This window comes from Acanthochromis polyacanthus, chromosome 22, assembly GCF_021347895.1.
Source record: "Acanthochromis polyacanthus isolate Apoly-LR-REF ecotype Palm Island chromosome 22, KAUST_Apoly_ChrSc, whole genome shotgun sequence".
Classification (NCBI taxonomy): domain Eukaryota; kingdom Metazoa; phylum Chordata; class Actinopteri; family Pomacentridae; genus Acanthochromis; species Acanthochromis polyacanthus.
Window position 1 is genome coordinate 1,842,522 of NC_067134.1, and position 17,147 is coordinate 1,859,668.

General features: G+C 37.9%; 3 protein-coding genes across 35 annotated transcripts in view; all 3 read right to left on the reverse strand.

Annotated features, from left to right (window-relative positions):
• The window catches only part of LOC127531957 (zinc finger protein OZF-like), a 319,989-nt gene that overhangs the window by 293,000 nt on the left and 9,842 nt on the right, over positions 1 to 17,147 (reverse strand). The gene's annotated exons all lie outside the window — the stretch shown is intronic.
• LOC127532016 (zinc finger protein 239-like) overlaps positions 1 to 17,147 on the reverse strand; it is a 147,386-nt gene that overhangs the window by 17,266 nt on the left and 112,973 nt on the right. The gene's annotated exons all lie outside the window — the stretch shown is intronic.
• LOC127531998 (uncharacterized) lies at positions 243 to 16,738 on the reverse strand. The gene is made up of 9 exons (XM_051942914.1): positions 16,601 to 16,738; positions 6,095 to 6,358; positions 5,726 to 5,980; positions 5,387 to 5,635; positions 4,981 to 5,238; positions 3,081 to 3,383; positions 2,712 to 2,981; positions 1,210 to 1,293; positions 243 to 1,097 (listed from the first exon to the last, which is right to left on the reverse strand). The coding sequence occupies exons 2-9, from the start codon at positions 6,151 to 6,153 to the stop codon at positions 1,031 to 1,033; spliced, it is 1,545 nt and encodes a 514-aa protein (XP_051798874.1). The 5' UTR covers positions 6,154 to 6,358; positions 16,601 to 16,738; the 3' UTR covers positions 243 to 1,030.

Consider the following 17,147-nt stretch of genomic DNA (forward strand, 5'->3'; position numbering starts at 1 on the left):
AGCACCCATGATAGGGTCAATTTGAACACGAGAGACAAAACTGTGGCTGCAGAATCTCATTAAGTTGATTGTATACTTATAGATATATATACAGAGGTGGGTAGAATATCCAAAAATTGTACTCAAATAAGAGTCACGTCACTTCAAAATAATATCACTCCAGTAGAAGAAAAAGTAGTCGTCTACAAAATTACACAAGTCAGAGTAAAAAATATTGGTGAAAAGAGTACTCAAGTACTGAGTAACTGTTTGACTGTAATGTCCGATTTATTTTTTAGAAATGATGTGATCAGACAGACAAAAATATAAAATAATGTGCAGACTCTGGTACATCCAAATAATAAAATAAAAAATAGCAAAAATAAACAACATCTTTACAAAATGACAAGTTAAGGCACAAGAAACACAAATTTCTAAATCTCTTTTTTTTTCACAACATAAAGCTTTTGAACCAAATACTTGTAGTAAGGGAACGCTTTTATGTTTGATCAGTGAAAACTACTTCCACTGACAAAACATACAAAATATACTGTACTTCACTTCCCTCCAAATGGCACATAGATAGAAAATAACATCACAACTAGGGCTGGACCTGAATATATGATTGTTTGGTGGTTGTGCTCCCAGAATAAATACAGTTATCACAGCAGGAGAAAAAGATCACTTCAGCCTGTTCACAACACTGACAGTTACAGTCTGTGTTTTGTCACAATAAAATAATAATTTTAGACCATCCTTACATGGTAGCAAACAGAAATATGAGCTCCACTGACTAATAATGTCAAACAAGTTTTAGAAAACACTGCTGGCTGCTCTTTACCTCCAGATAAAGTGTCGTCTTATTGATTGTAAAAAAACAAAGAATCTAATGTGGTCAAAATCAAAGCTTGTTTCAACTAAAGTCTCTACATCACACACTACTGATGACCAGAATGAACTCCATGTTTTCATCTCATCATGAGGAGAAAAGGCTTTTTAATGACGACATCCAACAGTTCCTCCCTGATGATCACATGACCTCCTGACTGCTTCACCACATTTCAAACTGCTTGTGCTTCTCAAAGGGTCTTCTGTCCACGATGTCGTTGCTGAAGAGTCTGAAAAACACCAAAGCAGAGAGCAGACGTCATCATTCAGGAAGAACAGCATCAGGTCAGCTCATCTATCCACTGGTTTCTCTGTGAGCCTCTAAGATGAATGTTTGCTCACCGCACAGTGTGGATGGAGGAGTGGATGGAGATCAGCTGGAGGAGAACATCTGTGGAGGCGTCTGTGATCTGATTGTGGCTCAGACTGCAACACAAACACAACAGGAGACTCTCATTGATCCTCCATCTGATAACATGTTGACAGAAGGTCAAAGAAGCACATCAGTGCATCAACAGGATCAAACATAAAATGAAATTTGAGTCAGTTTTTATGGGACAACTTCCTGTAAACAGCCTCATTTTCCTCTACAATAAGTTTGTTCCCATCATCTTCTCTCAATCCATCATCAGCTGCCAGTGAAGGTGTGTTTGGGTTCATCTAGAACTCTGTGAATCTGGAATATTCTTTAGTTCAAGTCCTGGATCAGAACCCTCTGAACCTTAAACCTGCTGCTGGGATTAACAGGAGTGACGTCTTTAAAAAAAAAAAAAAAAAAAAACGGACGAAATGACTCCATTTATCAGAGCCAGAAATTGTATAAAAAAACAAAAAGAAGCTTCAGATTTTAAGCTTTATGAATCGTGTTATGTGGTTCTGTCCAGAAATGAACCAAATCTAGACTTAAAATCATACAACCATTAATCAGAATCATTTTATTCTACGTGTCTAATTAGAAAATGCACTAAAAATAAATTGCTTGCACCACATTCTGTAAAAAAAAAAACCAAAATATTCTGGTGCAACAGAGAAACCTCGACTGACTCAGCTGAGACCAACAGTCAGGAGAGAAAAATGCAGGGTTTTCAGGTGAGCTGCAGGCAGTGTTTCCACAGAGAGACTGAGAGGAAAATCAAAGCTCCTGGATGAATCAAATAAAAGCAGCACGGCTCAGAAACAGAGAACAGAGGAGCAGGTTGTTGGAGATCCATTCAGCATGGAGAAACATCTTTCTACTGATGATGAGCAGAGGAGAGAGGAAACATCTGGAGAGGATGGAAGATGGAAAAAGTTCAACATCTACAGTGTGGGAAGCCTCCATTTAGTCCCAGAGTTGTTAACATCTGCTGACACTGAGAAAACTATAGGACATGTTTCAAGTTTTAAAAGATGTTATAAGATAACCAAAGAATTTCTTTTTGCTTTTTCAAATAAATGAAATGTGAAGTTTGTCCTCCTGACAGAAGACATTTCTGATTCTCTCCTTCTTCATGTTCTGTTTCCACTGAGCTGCAGGACTTTAGACTGCAGAGAAAAATGAAGCACAGTGAGCAAAAATAAGATGAGAACAAAAAGCAGAAAGCAGAAACTGCAGACTGGAGGTAAAAAGAAGAATTAAAGCCAAAGTTCTTCCAGCTAAAGTGGCTCCAGCTGACTTTAAAGTCCCACCAATGAACTCTGGGAGCTAAATATGTTGCTTCTGGCTGCTTCAGAGTCATCTGGACCTTTATTTTCTTCTAATAGATCAAGTCTACTTTGACTCTCTGAACCCTCCAGGAGGTCAGAGGGTCAACAGGCTGATGCTGAGTTTGTCCTCCCAGAGAAGGAACCGGTCTGAGACTTACTCCAGGACCTGGACTTTGTGCAGATGTGTGATGAGGGGCAGCAGCAGCTGGTCGCTGAGCTGACAGTGACTGAGGTCCAGCTCAGTCAGTCCTTCACAGGAGTCCAGCATCTGGACCAGACCTCCACAGACCCTCTGGTCCAGTGTGCTGTGACTGAGGTCCAGCTCTCCACCCAGAGCTCCACACAGGGACTCGGCCCGTCTCACTGTGTCCCTCTCAGAGTGGACAGGAAGCAGGGACAGCAGCTGGAGGAGGACACTTTTACTGACTCTGAACAGGACAAACAGAGCAAAGACAGACTGTCAGGACGTCCAACATGAAGGACAACAAGCTTCTCTCTGCTTTATCTCATTCTGGGCTCTGTCCCACCTGAGGCGGACCCTGTCCAGGACAGAAAACAGCAGGTCCAGTCCTCCGTCCTCCACCTCACAGTCCTGCAGGTGGAGCTGAGTGTCCGGGTTGCAGTGTTTCAGGACGATGGATGCGGCCCTGCAGTCATCAGCAGTCAGACTCAGAGGCTCAGTCTGATCCTCCTCTTGTAGATCCACACAGGACTGGGAGGACAGATCCAAGCGGTGCTGCAGAGTCCTCAGCAGGCCGGACGCTGCCTCCTGCTGGGCGTCAGAGGCAGCACAGCAGTGGATGAACCTCAGCAGCTGATTCCTGTCCACACTGAAGAACAGTTGATGCAGAAAGAAAGCAAATAAAAAGTCAATACACAGAAAACTCGTCAATTTACCAACAGGATCTTTGAATACACACATATTCTAAAGAGAAGAAAACACAGAAACAGAAATATAAAGATTCATTCCATCCTAACAACTGGAGTTTTACTTCCATCATTCTGTCCATTACATCCATCAAGTTCAACATCTGGAATCACAACGACGTCACTGAAAATAAGCCTCACGGCTCAGAAAATACAAGCAGGGACAGAATCTGACAGGCTGCAAACAAACTGTCAGCTTCTCTGGAATTTACTCAACCTGACGTCCATTTTGTCCTTCAGGTGGACGTTGGGGACACGTGGCAGGTGGACTGTTCAGATCAGACCCACTGATGGATTTATGGAGCTGGAAAGAGTCTCTGGAGCTCCCTGCTTGATTGACAGCCTTTAAAAGTGCAAACAGACCAACGTTTCAACACTACTGTGTCTCCATCAGGACTCTGAAAGGCTGTGAATGAAGCAGTGAGCTGCAGGAACCCTTCATGTTCTCTGGAAACTTGCTGTCATGGAGCTGAGAAGCTTCATGTATCTGAAGATGTTGGAGAACTTTGTTTCTCCTGGTTGAAGTCAGACTGAGGCCAGTTTCACTCTTTCAGCTCATCAGGTGTGAATCTGGACGTCCTTCAGGTCCAAACTAGATTCTCACATTCATCATTAATGACGGCTTTGGAAGAGGATTTAAAGCTGCTGCTGGAACAAGATTCACTTTATCTCATGAGTGTCCATCAACAAATCTCTTCTCCACTATTTCCTGCATGAATAAGAGATCGAATCTGAAACATGGAATTGTGCAGAGAGTGTCTGAGATGATCTGAATGGGATTCATTAGAAAGTAAAGAAGTGAAGCTCAGACTTCGAAATGTTCTTTTCATTCACTGCTGGAGCAGCTGATTAAAAGCAGCCCAGAAAGTGATCCTGCAGGTAAAAAGGTGTCAGCGTGTCTTTTTATTCAGTTAGAACCAAAGTTCATCTGCTGTTCTGTTTCTGCCTGTAATGATGCCTTAAAATGGTCCAAAAGTCAAATCACAGACATTGAACTGCACGTTTACAGTAAAATGCTGCTACAGTCATAACAGTGTGTTTGATTGTAAAGCAGTTTACTGCAAGGATCTGAAATCTTTTTTAAAGACCCTTACTAGTAAAAATCACTTTTTAAAAACCTTGTTGAAATGTCTATATTCAGTTTTCTATATGCAAGAAGAGACATCAGAAGTGAAATAAGCAGTCAAAGGTCAGATGTAGAGTGTAGAGTTCATCTAAGACATTTAAAGGCATGAATGATAGAAATTACGTGTAAATATGTAAATCTGACACAGAGAGATGAGTTTCTAAGGGTTTCATCAATGACTGAAGAGCAACTTTAACATGGAAACAAAGTATTGTAGTGAAATTAAAACAGTTGTGATCTTAGAAACTGCTGTAGAATGAAAAAGTGAAGACAGAATGATGAGTGGAGCATTAATACTGAGGCAGAGGACAGCTGGATCCTGTCCTGTGTGTTGGACAGCAATGATCGTCTGAAAACCAGCACTAATATCTGACCTGAGCTCAGAAACTCTGTCCAGCGCAGAGAGGATGGACCGTGTTCCCTCTGCTGGGATGGAGGCCCACCGGAGGTTCACTTTAACTCCGTCACTGTGTCTGAGGGTGAAGAGCAGAGCAGCAGAGTCCACTGAGTCCAGCTCTCTGCAGCTCAGGTTGATCACATGATCCAGTGACCTCAGCAAACTGGGGACCATGTGACTGGCGTGAGCTCTGTACAGCTCTCTGATGGAAGTCATCACCAAGCTGGGAGTGGGCCTGAAAGCATCCACAGCATTTACAAGGACACTTTGTTTAAAGAGCTCAGAAAATGCTGAAGAAAGATGAGTCACATCAGTAAACAGAGAATTCATTAAAGAAGACCAACTGTGATCCTGGTAAGAAGTCAGAAATCCAAACTGATCACCTTTTAATCACAATCCTGCCCAGAAAGGGAAGCAGACGAGCGGCGCTCTCCTGTAAGAAGCGGTTCTTCCTCAGGTTCACAGTGATGGTCTGAGCTGGACACTGCTGCAGCAGATAGTGAAGAAGCTCCCAGTTCAGGCTGCAGGAGGTCAGGTCTCCAGAAACCACATTCAACAAAGACAATGTCAAGACCTGGTCCTGGACTTCATGGACCAGGACCAGCAGCTGCTGGACATGATCTTCACTCAGTCTGCAGGTTTCAGAAAGACAAAATAATGAGTCTATCTCATAAAGTATTCTATGCTTTGTTTGGTTCAGAAGGTTGAGGAAGGATACTTACTTGATGGTTGGAGGACCATGGAGAAGCAGCAGTGGAATGAGACACTGAGCAGGGATGCAGGACTCAGTGAGGACCAACTGTCTGACTGAACAGGATCTCAGCAGGGAACATAAACTACTGACAACCTTCAACAACTTTCTCTCTGATGCTTGATCTTTCTGAGCCTCGAGACAAAGCTCTTCAACAGTCAAAGGACACATCAGTTTACTTCTTCTGACCCACCGAAACAGGAGCAAGACCATGGCATTGGAAAGCCTGAAAACCAAAGAGAAAAACCAAAGAGCAGCCATCAGTGACTAAAGATTTAAACTGGAAGAAGGTAAAAGTCAGTGAAAGACAAGAAGAGACAGGAAATGTTGAAATGATCACCTCAGACTGTGGAGTTGTGTTGGTTTTCTGAAAAGCAGGGAGGTTCTTCTGACAGACATCTTCTTAGCTGTGAGGCTGAGATCCACTCTGGAGCCACAAAGTTGAAGAACTCTCCCCACAGAGCAGCAGGTCGTCCTGGATAACTTTCCTGTTAACAGCAGCTTGAAGTCCAGGAGCTGCAGCAGAGACACCAGCTGCTGGACCTCCTGTCTGGATCTGACAGAGATGGATGAACACACACTCTGGAAGAAGCCTGGACCACAGCTGGAACACAGCAAAGAAATAACTCTACATTATGACACATCATCTTATGGATCAGGGATGAACACACAGACAGAGTGATGACAAGAGTCTGATTGTGATTTCAGCTGTTATGACGTCACGCTAAATCAAACACAGAGGAACATCTGGATCTACATTATATCAGTCTGTAAATGAATAATTCACTCTTTTCAAGAACATTATTAATATGAGCTGCATTTAGAGACAAAATTCTAGAAAGTCTATACAGTATAATTTAACATATTCAGTATTTGACTTACCTGAGCTGTGAGATATAAGGCAGACACTGCAGGAAACTCCTCACTTCACTCTCTTCATGTGACCAGCCTGTCAGCTCCACTGGTTTCTTCTCTGATTGGAGTTTCAGCACTTCCAGGAGGATGGAGGTCTTTCTCTCTGAGAGGTTTATGGACCAGACTGCAGGAGCTGACTGGAAAACTGACTGTAATGATGGAAGGACTCTCAGACCTGTTTTAGTCTCATAGTCCTTCACAAGGGAGAACAGATCCAGCAGGAAACCAGTCTGATATTTACCACAGCTGTAATATGAAGGACATGTTTCATTTCTGAACACTGATGATAACTGCTCCAGTATCTTCTCTCCTGTCTGCTGTTCTCTCTCTGCTGCTGCACAGAACAGATTCACAAACATCCTGGTTGTTTCATCAAGAGATAACCACTGAACACTGTAAAATGAAGAGAAAAACATGTTTTAATGATTTCATCTCAGTCATAGAAATACAACTCCACATGAGGAATGATTCCTGTTTCATCAGTGCAGTAACAGATGCTTTACAGGTTACAGATTTCATCTTCAAACTCTTAAAATATTCACAAACCCAATACCACCTTAAATGTCACAGTTTTTTCATTTCCTGTCTTGTGTTTCTGTTTTTCCATAAAGAGGTATTAACATGACTGAATAGTTGTCACTGAGCTGCAGCTCTTTTTATCCACATCTTTTCATTCTTCTCATACAGGTACCAGACTGTCACATGTTTCCAAAGTGTTGCAGGAAATATTTCTACATCAACAGATAAACTCACATTCTTCTCTCTGCTTCATTGCTTCAGTCAGTCACTGACCTTCATTAAGTTCTATCAACTCTTTCATATTCATGATCAGTTGACTAATAACATGAGAAATAATGGACATGAAAATAACACACCGTCTTAATAACTCAATATACAGTTAATTTAAATCAGCAATTTATCATGAATCATGACATAAAATATCGAAATCAAATAAAAAATGTGGGTTGATTCCATACCAAATCATCCATTTTTTTGTTACATTTTTGCTCCAATATCTCTAATTTGACACAAGTTTTTTTAAAGCATAAAATATGGAAGTTTGAAAGATTGTAGGTGATCCATCTTTCCTGAGAAAAATGCTTTAGTTTAACCCCTTAAACTTCAGTGTACCGCCGGCGGAACACCTACTAATTTGCATAGGAATTTCAAGAATGTCCGACGGCTGCAAACGCGATTATACAAACACTATACGCCGATGGAAAGCTTAGATTCTCATGAATCCGCCGGTATAAACCACTTTCAGATGTGATTACCACAGCGGGTGAGAAAAACACATTTGTCCGACAAAAACGAATATCCATCCATCCGTTCTCTATACACTGTTTGGACAACAATATCAAGAATTATTGAAGTTAAAAACCTGAAATTTTTACTGTTTTCCTCATGTCATTAAGTCAGGATTGTTCATATTGAAAAAGTATTTTTTAAAAACTGTCTCTGATGGTGGGGGAGCAGACATATGAAAAAGGAAAAATTGAAGCCATCATGAAAAGTTCCATCTCTGAACTCACATTAACAAATAAAATATTGATGCAAAACTCAACCAGTGATATTTTCTGAACCACATGTAGCTGAATGTCACAATAATACACACAGAACACCAAGAATACTTTGAATATAAAATACTTGGTCACAAAAATGGAAAGAAATGTATTTCCATTGAACTTTCAGAACTGAGCAGCTTTGACAACTTGAAACACAAAAACTGAAATAATAGTAAATACTCCGATCTGTTCAAACAGAGTTCTGCAGTTTATAAACTCTTCTCCAAATATAACACAGAAAATATATGTATATATTTAATAAGGGCATATTTGTCATCTTCAGACCCACTTTGCAGACATAAATGTAGCTTTGGAGGAGACTTGTCATGTAGTTTGGTGTCATTTCTTTAGGAATTATCACTGCATCAGATTATGAGGATGACAGCAGCAGAATAGAACCAAATCCACTCATCTGTTGGATAGTGGGATGTTTCTAGTGGGACATTTTCATACCTGGACATATATTTAATGCTAATCTCATCCACTAATGTGACCAACACTTCACTGCTAAATTTATCATCATGAAGGAAAGTGTTTGATAGGAACAAAATGGATCCTCTGCTTTGTGTTCCACTGAGAATAAACTTCAAGACCAAAGTCACAGCTGGACTCTGACAAAGTTCAAGTGTGACAACATGAATATTTAGAGTGACTGATGAAGAGTTTACCTTCAAGCATCTCTGCAATAAGTAGGAGGACAATACACTGAGTTGAGTTTGTGGAGACTGAAAATGATGTCAGATGCTTTTATTCAAAAAGAATTTATCTTATTTATTTATAAAGAAGCATTTTGAAACTCCACAACTCTGTTCTACTTGGATCATTTTTGTTTTTGTGGTAAAAATTGTCACATCTGCTCTATCAGTGATGAAAGATAAAAGAAAATAACTTGGTGTTCATTTTTGTGATCAAGTATTTCAAATTAAAAGTATTCTGTGTTTAGTTTTGTATTATTGTGACATTCAGCTACATGTGGTTCAGAAAATATGAGTTGACTTCTGGATTATCAGAATTTAAGCTCAAAGATGAAACGTTTCATGATGACTTTAACTTTATTCATATTTCAACTCACTCAAAATGAGAAACTATTTCATTACTTTTCCAATATTCCAGATTCTGAATCAATGACATGAAGAGAAATAAAACTGAACATTTCTGGAAGCCTCAAATTTCACTGAGTGAAAAAATTCTGCTGAAAGATGGTCAACAGGACATTTTTAAACAACTTTGATCGCAGAAGATATTTGACATATAAACCTAAAATTTCACACAATCCGTTTTACAAATTTATATTCAATAATAATTTGTTTTATCTAAACGGAGATATTTAATCAGAAGACCTCTGATGATTTGAGATGGAAGAACCCTCTAGAAACTGATATAAATGACTTCACTTTATATCCTGTTGGCTTGTTTCATCTATAATACAGCCAGTTTAATGAACTGATCATACATGTATAGAAATCTCAGACTCAAAGACAAAAAGTAACTAAAACACTAAATAAATACAGTGGTGGAAAGAGAACAATGTTTCCCTCTGAAATGAGCAGAGATGAAACAGAACTGAAATATGACCCCATGTGGATAAAGTCAGAATGTAGAAATATAAAAGTGATGACAAAGAAATATGACTGAAATGTTTCAATCAGTACAATGACATCAGAATTCATGGATTTCTCCTTGTATAGACTGAATGGTGTAAAGTAGAATTCATTTACCTGAGCTTTGAGATATAAGGCAGACACTGCAGGAAACTCCTCACTTCACTCTCTTCATGTGACCAGCCTGTCAGATACACTGGTTTCTTCTTTGATTGGAGTTTCAGCACTTCCAGGAGGATGGAGGTCTTTCTCTCTGAGAGGTTTATGAACCAGAATGAAGGAGCTGACTGGAAAACTGACTGTAATGATGGAAGGACTCTCAGACCTGTTTTAGTCTCATAGTCCTTCACATGGGAGAACAGATCCAGCAGGAAACCAGTCTGATATTGAAAATCTTCATCATCATCCACGTATTCTAAAGGAAACCCTTCATATGTGCACACTGATGATAACAGCTCCAGTATCTTCTCTCCTGTCTGCTGTTCTCTCTCTGCTGCTGCACAGAACAGATTCACAAACATCCTGGTTGTTTCATCAAGAGGTAACTTCTTCTGAACTCTGTAAAATGAAGAGAAAAACATGTTTTAATGATTTCTCTCAGTCATAGAAATACAACTCCACATGAGGAATGATTCCTGTTTCATCAGTGCAGTAACAGATGCTTTACAGGTTACAGATTTCATCTTCAAACTCTTAAAATACTCACAAACCCAATACCACCTTAAATGTCAGAGTTTTTTCATTTCCTTTCTTGTGTTTCTGTTTTTCCATAAAGAGGTATTAACATGACTGAACTGTTGTCACTGAGCTGCAGCTCTTTTTATCCACATCTTTTCATTCTTCTCATACAGGTACCAGACTGTCACATGTTTCCAAAGTGTTGCAGGAAATATTTCTACATCAACAGATAAACTCACATTCTTCTCTCTGCTTCATTGCTTCAGTCAGTCAGTGACCTTCATTAAGTTCTATCAACTCTTTCATATTCATGATCAGTTGACTAATAACATGACAAATAATGGACATGAAAATAACACACCGTCTTAATAACTCAATATACAGTTAATTTAAATCAGCAATTTATCATGAATCATGACATAAAATGTCGAAACCAAATAAAAAAATGTGGGTTCATTCCATACCAAATCATCCATCTTTTTGTTACATTTTTGCTCCAATATCTCTAATTTGACACAAGTTTTTTAAAGCATAAAATATGGAAGTTTGAAAGATTGTAGGTGATCCATCTTTCCTGAGAAAAATGCTTTAGTTTAAAAGCTTCAGTGTACCGCCGGCGGTACACTTACTAATTTGCATAGGAATTTCAAGAATGTCCGACGGCTGCAAACGCGATTATACAAACACTATACGCCGATGGAAAGCTTAGATTCTCATGAATCCGCCGGTATAAACCACTTTCAGATGTGATGACCACAGCGGGTGAGGAAAACACATTTGTCCGACAAAAACGAATATCCATCCATCCGTTCTCTATACACTGTTTGGACAACAATATCAAGAATTATTGAAGTTAAAAACCTGAAATTTTTACTGTTTTCCTCATGTCATTAAGTCAGGATTGTTCATATTGAAAAAGTATTTTTTAAAAACTGTCTCTGATGGTGGGTGAGCAGACATATGAAAAAGGAAAAATTGAAGCCATCATGAAAAGTTCCATCTCTGAACTCACATTAACAAATAAAATATTGATGCAAAACTCAACCAGTGATATTTTCTGAACCACATGTAGCTGAATGTCACAATAATACACACAGAACACCAAGAATACTTTGAATATGAAATACTTGGTCACAGAAATGGAAAGAAATGTATTTCCATTGAACTTTCAGAACTGAGCAGCTTTGACAACTTGAAACACAAAAACTGAAATAATAGTAGATACTCCGATCTGTTTCAAACAGAGTTCTGCAGTTTATAAACTCTTCTCCAAATATAACACAGAAAATATATGTATATATTTAATAATTGCATATTTGTCATCTTCAGACCCACTTTGCAGACATAAATGTAGCTTTGGAGGAGACTTGTCATGTAGTTTGCTGTCATTTCTTTGGGAATTATCACTGCATCAGATTATGAGGATGACAGCAGCAGAATAGAACCAAATCCACTCATCTGTTGGATAGTGGGATGTTTCTAGTGGGACATTTTCATACCTGGACATATATTTAATGCTAATCTCATCCACTAATGTGACCAACACTTCACTGCTAAATTTATCATCATGAAGGAAAGTGTTTGATAGGAACAAAATGGATCCTCTGCTTTGTGTTCCACTGAGAATAAACTTCAAGACCAAAGTCACAGCTGGACTCTGACAAAGTTCAAGTGTGACAACATGAATATTTAGAGTGACTGATGAAGAGTTTACCTTCAAGCATCTCTGCAATAAGTAGGAGGACAATACACTGAGTTGAGTTTGTGGAGACTGAAAATGATGTCAGATGCTTTTATTCAAAAAGAATTTATCTTATTTATTTATAAAGCATTTTGAAACTCCACAACTCTGTTCTACTTGGATCATTTTTGTTTTTGTGGTAAAAATTGTCACATCTGCTCTATCAGTGATGAAAGATAAAAGAAAATAACTTGGTGTTCATTTTTGTGATCAAGTATTTCAAATTAAAAGTATTCTGTGTTTAGTTTTGTATTATTGTGACATTCAGCTACATGTGGTTCAGAAAATATGAGTTGACTTCTGGATTATCAGGATTTATTTGATTTGAGCTCAAAGATAAGATGTTTCATGATGACTTTAATATTTATCATATTCCAACTCGCAATCAGAAACTATTTCATTTCTTTTCCAATTTTCCAGATTCTGAATCAATGACATGAAGAGAAATAAAACTGAACATTTCTGGAAGCCTCAAATTTCACTGAGTGAAAAAATTCTGCTGAAAGATGGTCAACAGGACATTTTTAAACAACTTTGATCGTAGAAGATACTTGATACAGAAACCTAAAATTTCACACAATCCATTTTACAAATTTATATTCAATAATAATTGGTTTTATCTGAATAGAGATATTTAATCAGAAGACCTCTGATGATTTGAGATGGAAGAACCCTCTAGAAACTGATATAAATGACTTCACTTTATATCCTGTTGGCTTGTTTCATCTATAATACAGCCAGTTTAATGAACTGATCATACATGTATAGAAATCTCAGACTGAAAGACTAAAAGTAACTAAAACACTAAATAAATACAGTGGTGGAAAGAGAACAATGTTTCCCTCTGAAATGAGCAGAGATGAAATAGAACTGAAATATGACCCCATGTGGATAAAGTCAGAATGTAGAAATATAAAAGTGATGACAAAGAAATATGACTGAAATGTTTCAATCAGTACAATGACATCAGAATTCATGGATTTCTCCTTGTATAGACTGAATGGTGTAAAGTAGAATTCATTTACCTGAGCTGTGAGATATAAGGCAGATACTGCAGGAAACTCCTCACTTCACTCTCTTCATGTGACCAGCCTGTCAGATACACTTCTTTCTTCTCTGATTGGAGTTTCAGCACTTCCAGGAGGACGGAGGTCTTTCTCTCTGAGAGGTTTATGAACCAGAATGAAGGAGCTGACTGGAAAACTGACTGTAATGATGGAAGGACTCTCAGACCTGTTTTAGTCTCATAGTCCTTCACATGGGAGAACAGATCCAGCAGGAAATCACTCTGAGATTTTCCATCCATGTAATATGAAGGAAATCCTTTATATCTGCACACTGATGATAACTGCTTCAGTATCTTCTCTCCTGTCTGCTGTTCTCTCTCTGCTGCTGCACAGAACAGATTCACAAACATCCTGGTTGTTTCATCAAGAGGTAACTTCTTCTGAACTCTGTAAAATGAAGAGAAAAACATGTTTTAATGATTTCATCTCAGTCATAGAAATACAACTCCTCATGAGGAATGATTCCTGTTTCATCAGTGCAGTAACAGATGCTTTACAGGTTACAGATTTCATCTTCAAACTCTTGAAATATTCACAAACCCAATACCACCTTAAATGTCAGAGTTTTTTCATTTCCTGTCTTGTGTTTCTGTTTTTCCATAAAGAGGTATTAACATGACTGAACTTTTGTCACTGAGCTGCAGCTCTTTTTATCCACATCTTTTCATTCTTCTCATACAGGTACCAGACTGTCACATGTTTCCAAAGTGTTGCAGGAAATATTTCTACATCAACAGATAAACTCACATTCTTCTCTCTGCTTCATTGCTTCAGTCAGTCACTGACCTTCATTAAGTTCTATCAACTCTTTCATATTCATGATCAGTTGACTAATAACATGACAAATAATGGACATGAAAATAACACACCGTCTTAAACTCAATATACAGTTAATTTAAATCAGCAATTTATCATGAATCATGACATAAAATGTCGAAACCAAATAAAAAAATGTGGGTTCATTCCATACCAAATCATCCATTTTTTTGTTACACTTTTGCTCCAATATCTCTAATTTGACACAAGTTTTTTTAAAGCATAAAATATGGAAGTTTGAAAGATTGTAGGTGATCCATCTTTCCTGAGAAAAATGTTTTAGTTTAACCCCTTAAACTTCAGTGTACCGCCGGCGGTACACCTACTAATTTGCATAGGAATTTCAAGAATGTCCGACGGCTGCAAACGCGATTATACAAACACTATACGCCGATGGAAAGCTTAGATTCTCATGAATCCGCCGGTATAAACCACTTTCAGATGTGATTACCACAGCGGGTGAGAAAAACACATTTGTCCGACAAAAACGAATATCCATCCATCCGTTCTCTATACACTGTTTGGACAACAATATCTCAGGAATTATGAAAGTTAAAAACCTGAAATTTTTACTGTTTTCTTCATGTCATTAAGTCAGGATTGTTCATATTGAAAAAGTATTTTTTAAAAACTGTCTCTGATGGTGGGTGAGCAGACATATGAAAAAGGAAAAATTGAAGCCATCATGAAAAGTTCCATCTCTGAACTCACATTAACAAATAAAATATTGATGCAAAACTCAACCAGTGATATTTTCTGAACCACATGTAGCTGAATGTCACAATAATACACACAGAACACCAAGAATACTTTGAATATGAAATACTTGGTCACAAAAATGGAAAGAAACGTATTTCCATTGAACTTTCAGAACTGAGCAGCTTTGACAACTTGAAACACAAAAACTGAAACATTAGTAAATAATCTGATCCAAGTCAAACAGAGTTCTGCAGTTTATAAACTCTTCTCCAAATATAACACAGAAAATATATGTATATATTTAAGAAGGGCATATTTGTCATCTTCAGACCCACTTTGCAGACATAAATGTAGCTTTGGAGGAGACTTGTCATGTAGTTTGGTGTCATTTCTTTAGGAATTATCACTGCATCAGATTATGAGGATGACAGCAGCAGAATAGAACCAAATCCACTCATCTGTTGGATAGTGGGATGTTTCTAGTGGGACATTTTCATACCTGGACATATATTTAATGCTAATCTCATCCACTAATGTGACCAACACTTCACTGCTAAATTTATCATCATGAAGGAAAGTGTTTGATAGGAACAAAATGGATCCTCTGCTTTGTGTTCCACTGAGAATAAACTTCAAGACCAAAGTCACAGCTGGACTCTGACAAAGTTCAAGTGTGACAACATGAATATTTAGAGTGACTGATGAAGAGTTTACCTTCAAGCATCTCTGCAATAAGTAGGAGGACAATACACTGAGTTGAGTTTGTGGAGACTGAAAATGATGTCAGATGCTTTTATTCAAAAAGAATTTGATCTTATTTATTTATAAAGAAGCATTTTGAAACTCCACAACTCTGTTCTACTTGGATCATTTTTGTTTTTGTGGTAAAAATTGTCACATCTGCTCTATCAGTGATGAAAGATAAAAGAAAATAACTTGGTGTTCATTTTTGTGATCAAGTATTTCAAATTAAAAGTATTCTGTGTTTAGTTTTGTATTATTGTGACATTCAGCTACATGTGGTTCAGAAAATATGAGTTGACTTCTGGATTATCAGGATTTAAGCTCAAAGATGAAACGTTTCATGATGACTTTAACTTTATTCATATTTCAACTCACTCAAAATGAGAAACTATTTCATTACTTTTCCAATATTCCAGATTCTGAATCAATGACATGAAGAGAAATAAAACTGAACATTTCTGGAAGCCTCAGATTTCACTGAGTGAAAAAATTCTGCTGAAAGATGGTCAACAGGACATTTTTAAACAACTTTGATCGCAGAAGATATTTGACACAGAAACCTAAAATTTCACACAATCCGTTTTACAAATTTATATTCAATAATAATTTGTTTATCTAAACGGAGATATTTAATCAGAAGACCTCTGATGATTTGAGATGGAAGAACCCTCTAGAAACTGATATAAATGACTTCACTTTATATCCTGTTGGCTTGTTTCATCTATAATACAGCCAGTTTAATGAACTGATCATACATGTATAGAAATCTCAGACTGAAAGACTAAAAGTAACTAAAACACTAAATAAATACAGTGGTGGAAAGAGAACAATGTTTCCCTCTGAAATGAGCAGAGATGAAACAGAACTGAAATATGACCCCATGTGGATAAAGTCAGAATGTAGAAATATAAAAGTGATGACAAAGAAATATGACTGAAATGTTTCAATCAGTACAATGACATCAGAATTCATGGATTTCTCCTTGTATAGACTGAATGGTGTGAAGTAGAATTCATTTACCTGAGCTGTGAGATATAAGGCAGACACTGCAGGAAACTCCTCACTTCACTCTCTTCATGTGACCAGCCTGTCAGACGCACTTCTTTCTTCTCTGATTGGAGTTTCAGCACTTCCAGGAGGACGGAGGTCTTTCTCTCTGAGAGGGTTTATGGACCAGACTGCAGGAGCTGACTGGAAAAACTGACTGTAATGATGGAAGGACTCTCAGACCTGTTTTAGTCTCATAGTCCTTCACATGGAGAACAGATCCAGCAGGAAAGCAATCTGATATTTACCACAGCTGTATATGTGAGGACATGTTTCATTGTGAACACTGATGATAACTGCTCCAGTATCTTCTCTCCTGTCTGCTGTTCTCTCTCTGCTGCTGCACAGAACAGATTCACAAACATCCTGGTTGTTTCATCAAGAGATAACCACTGAACTCTGTAAAATGAAGAGAAAAACATGTTTTAATGATTTCATCTCAGTCATAGAAATACAACTCCACATGAGGAATGATTCCTGTTTCATCAGTGCAGTAACAGATGCTTTACAGGTTACAGAT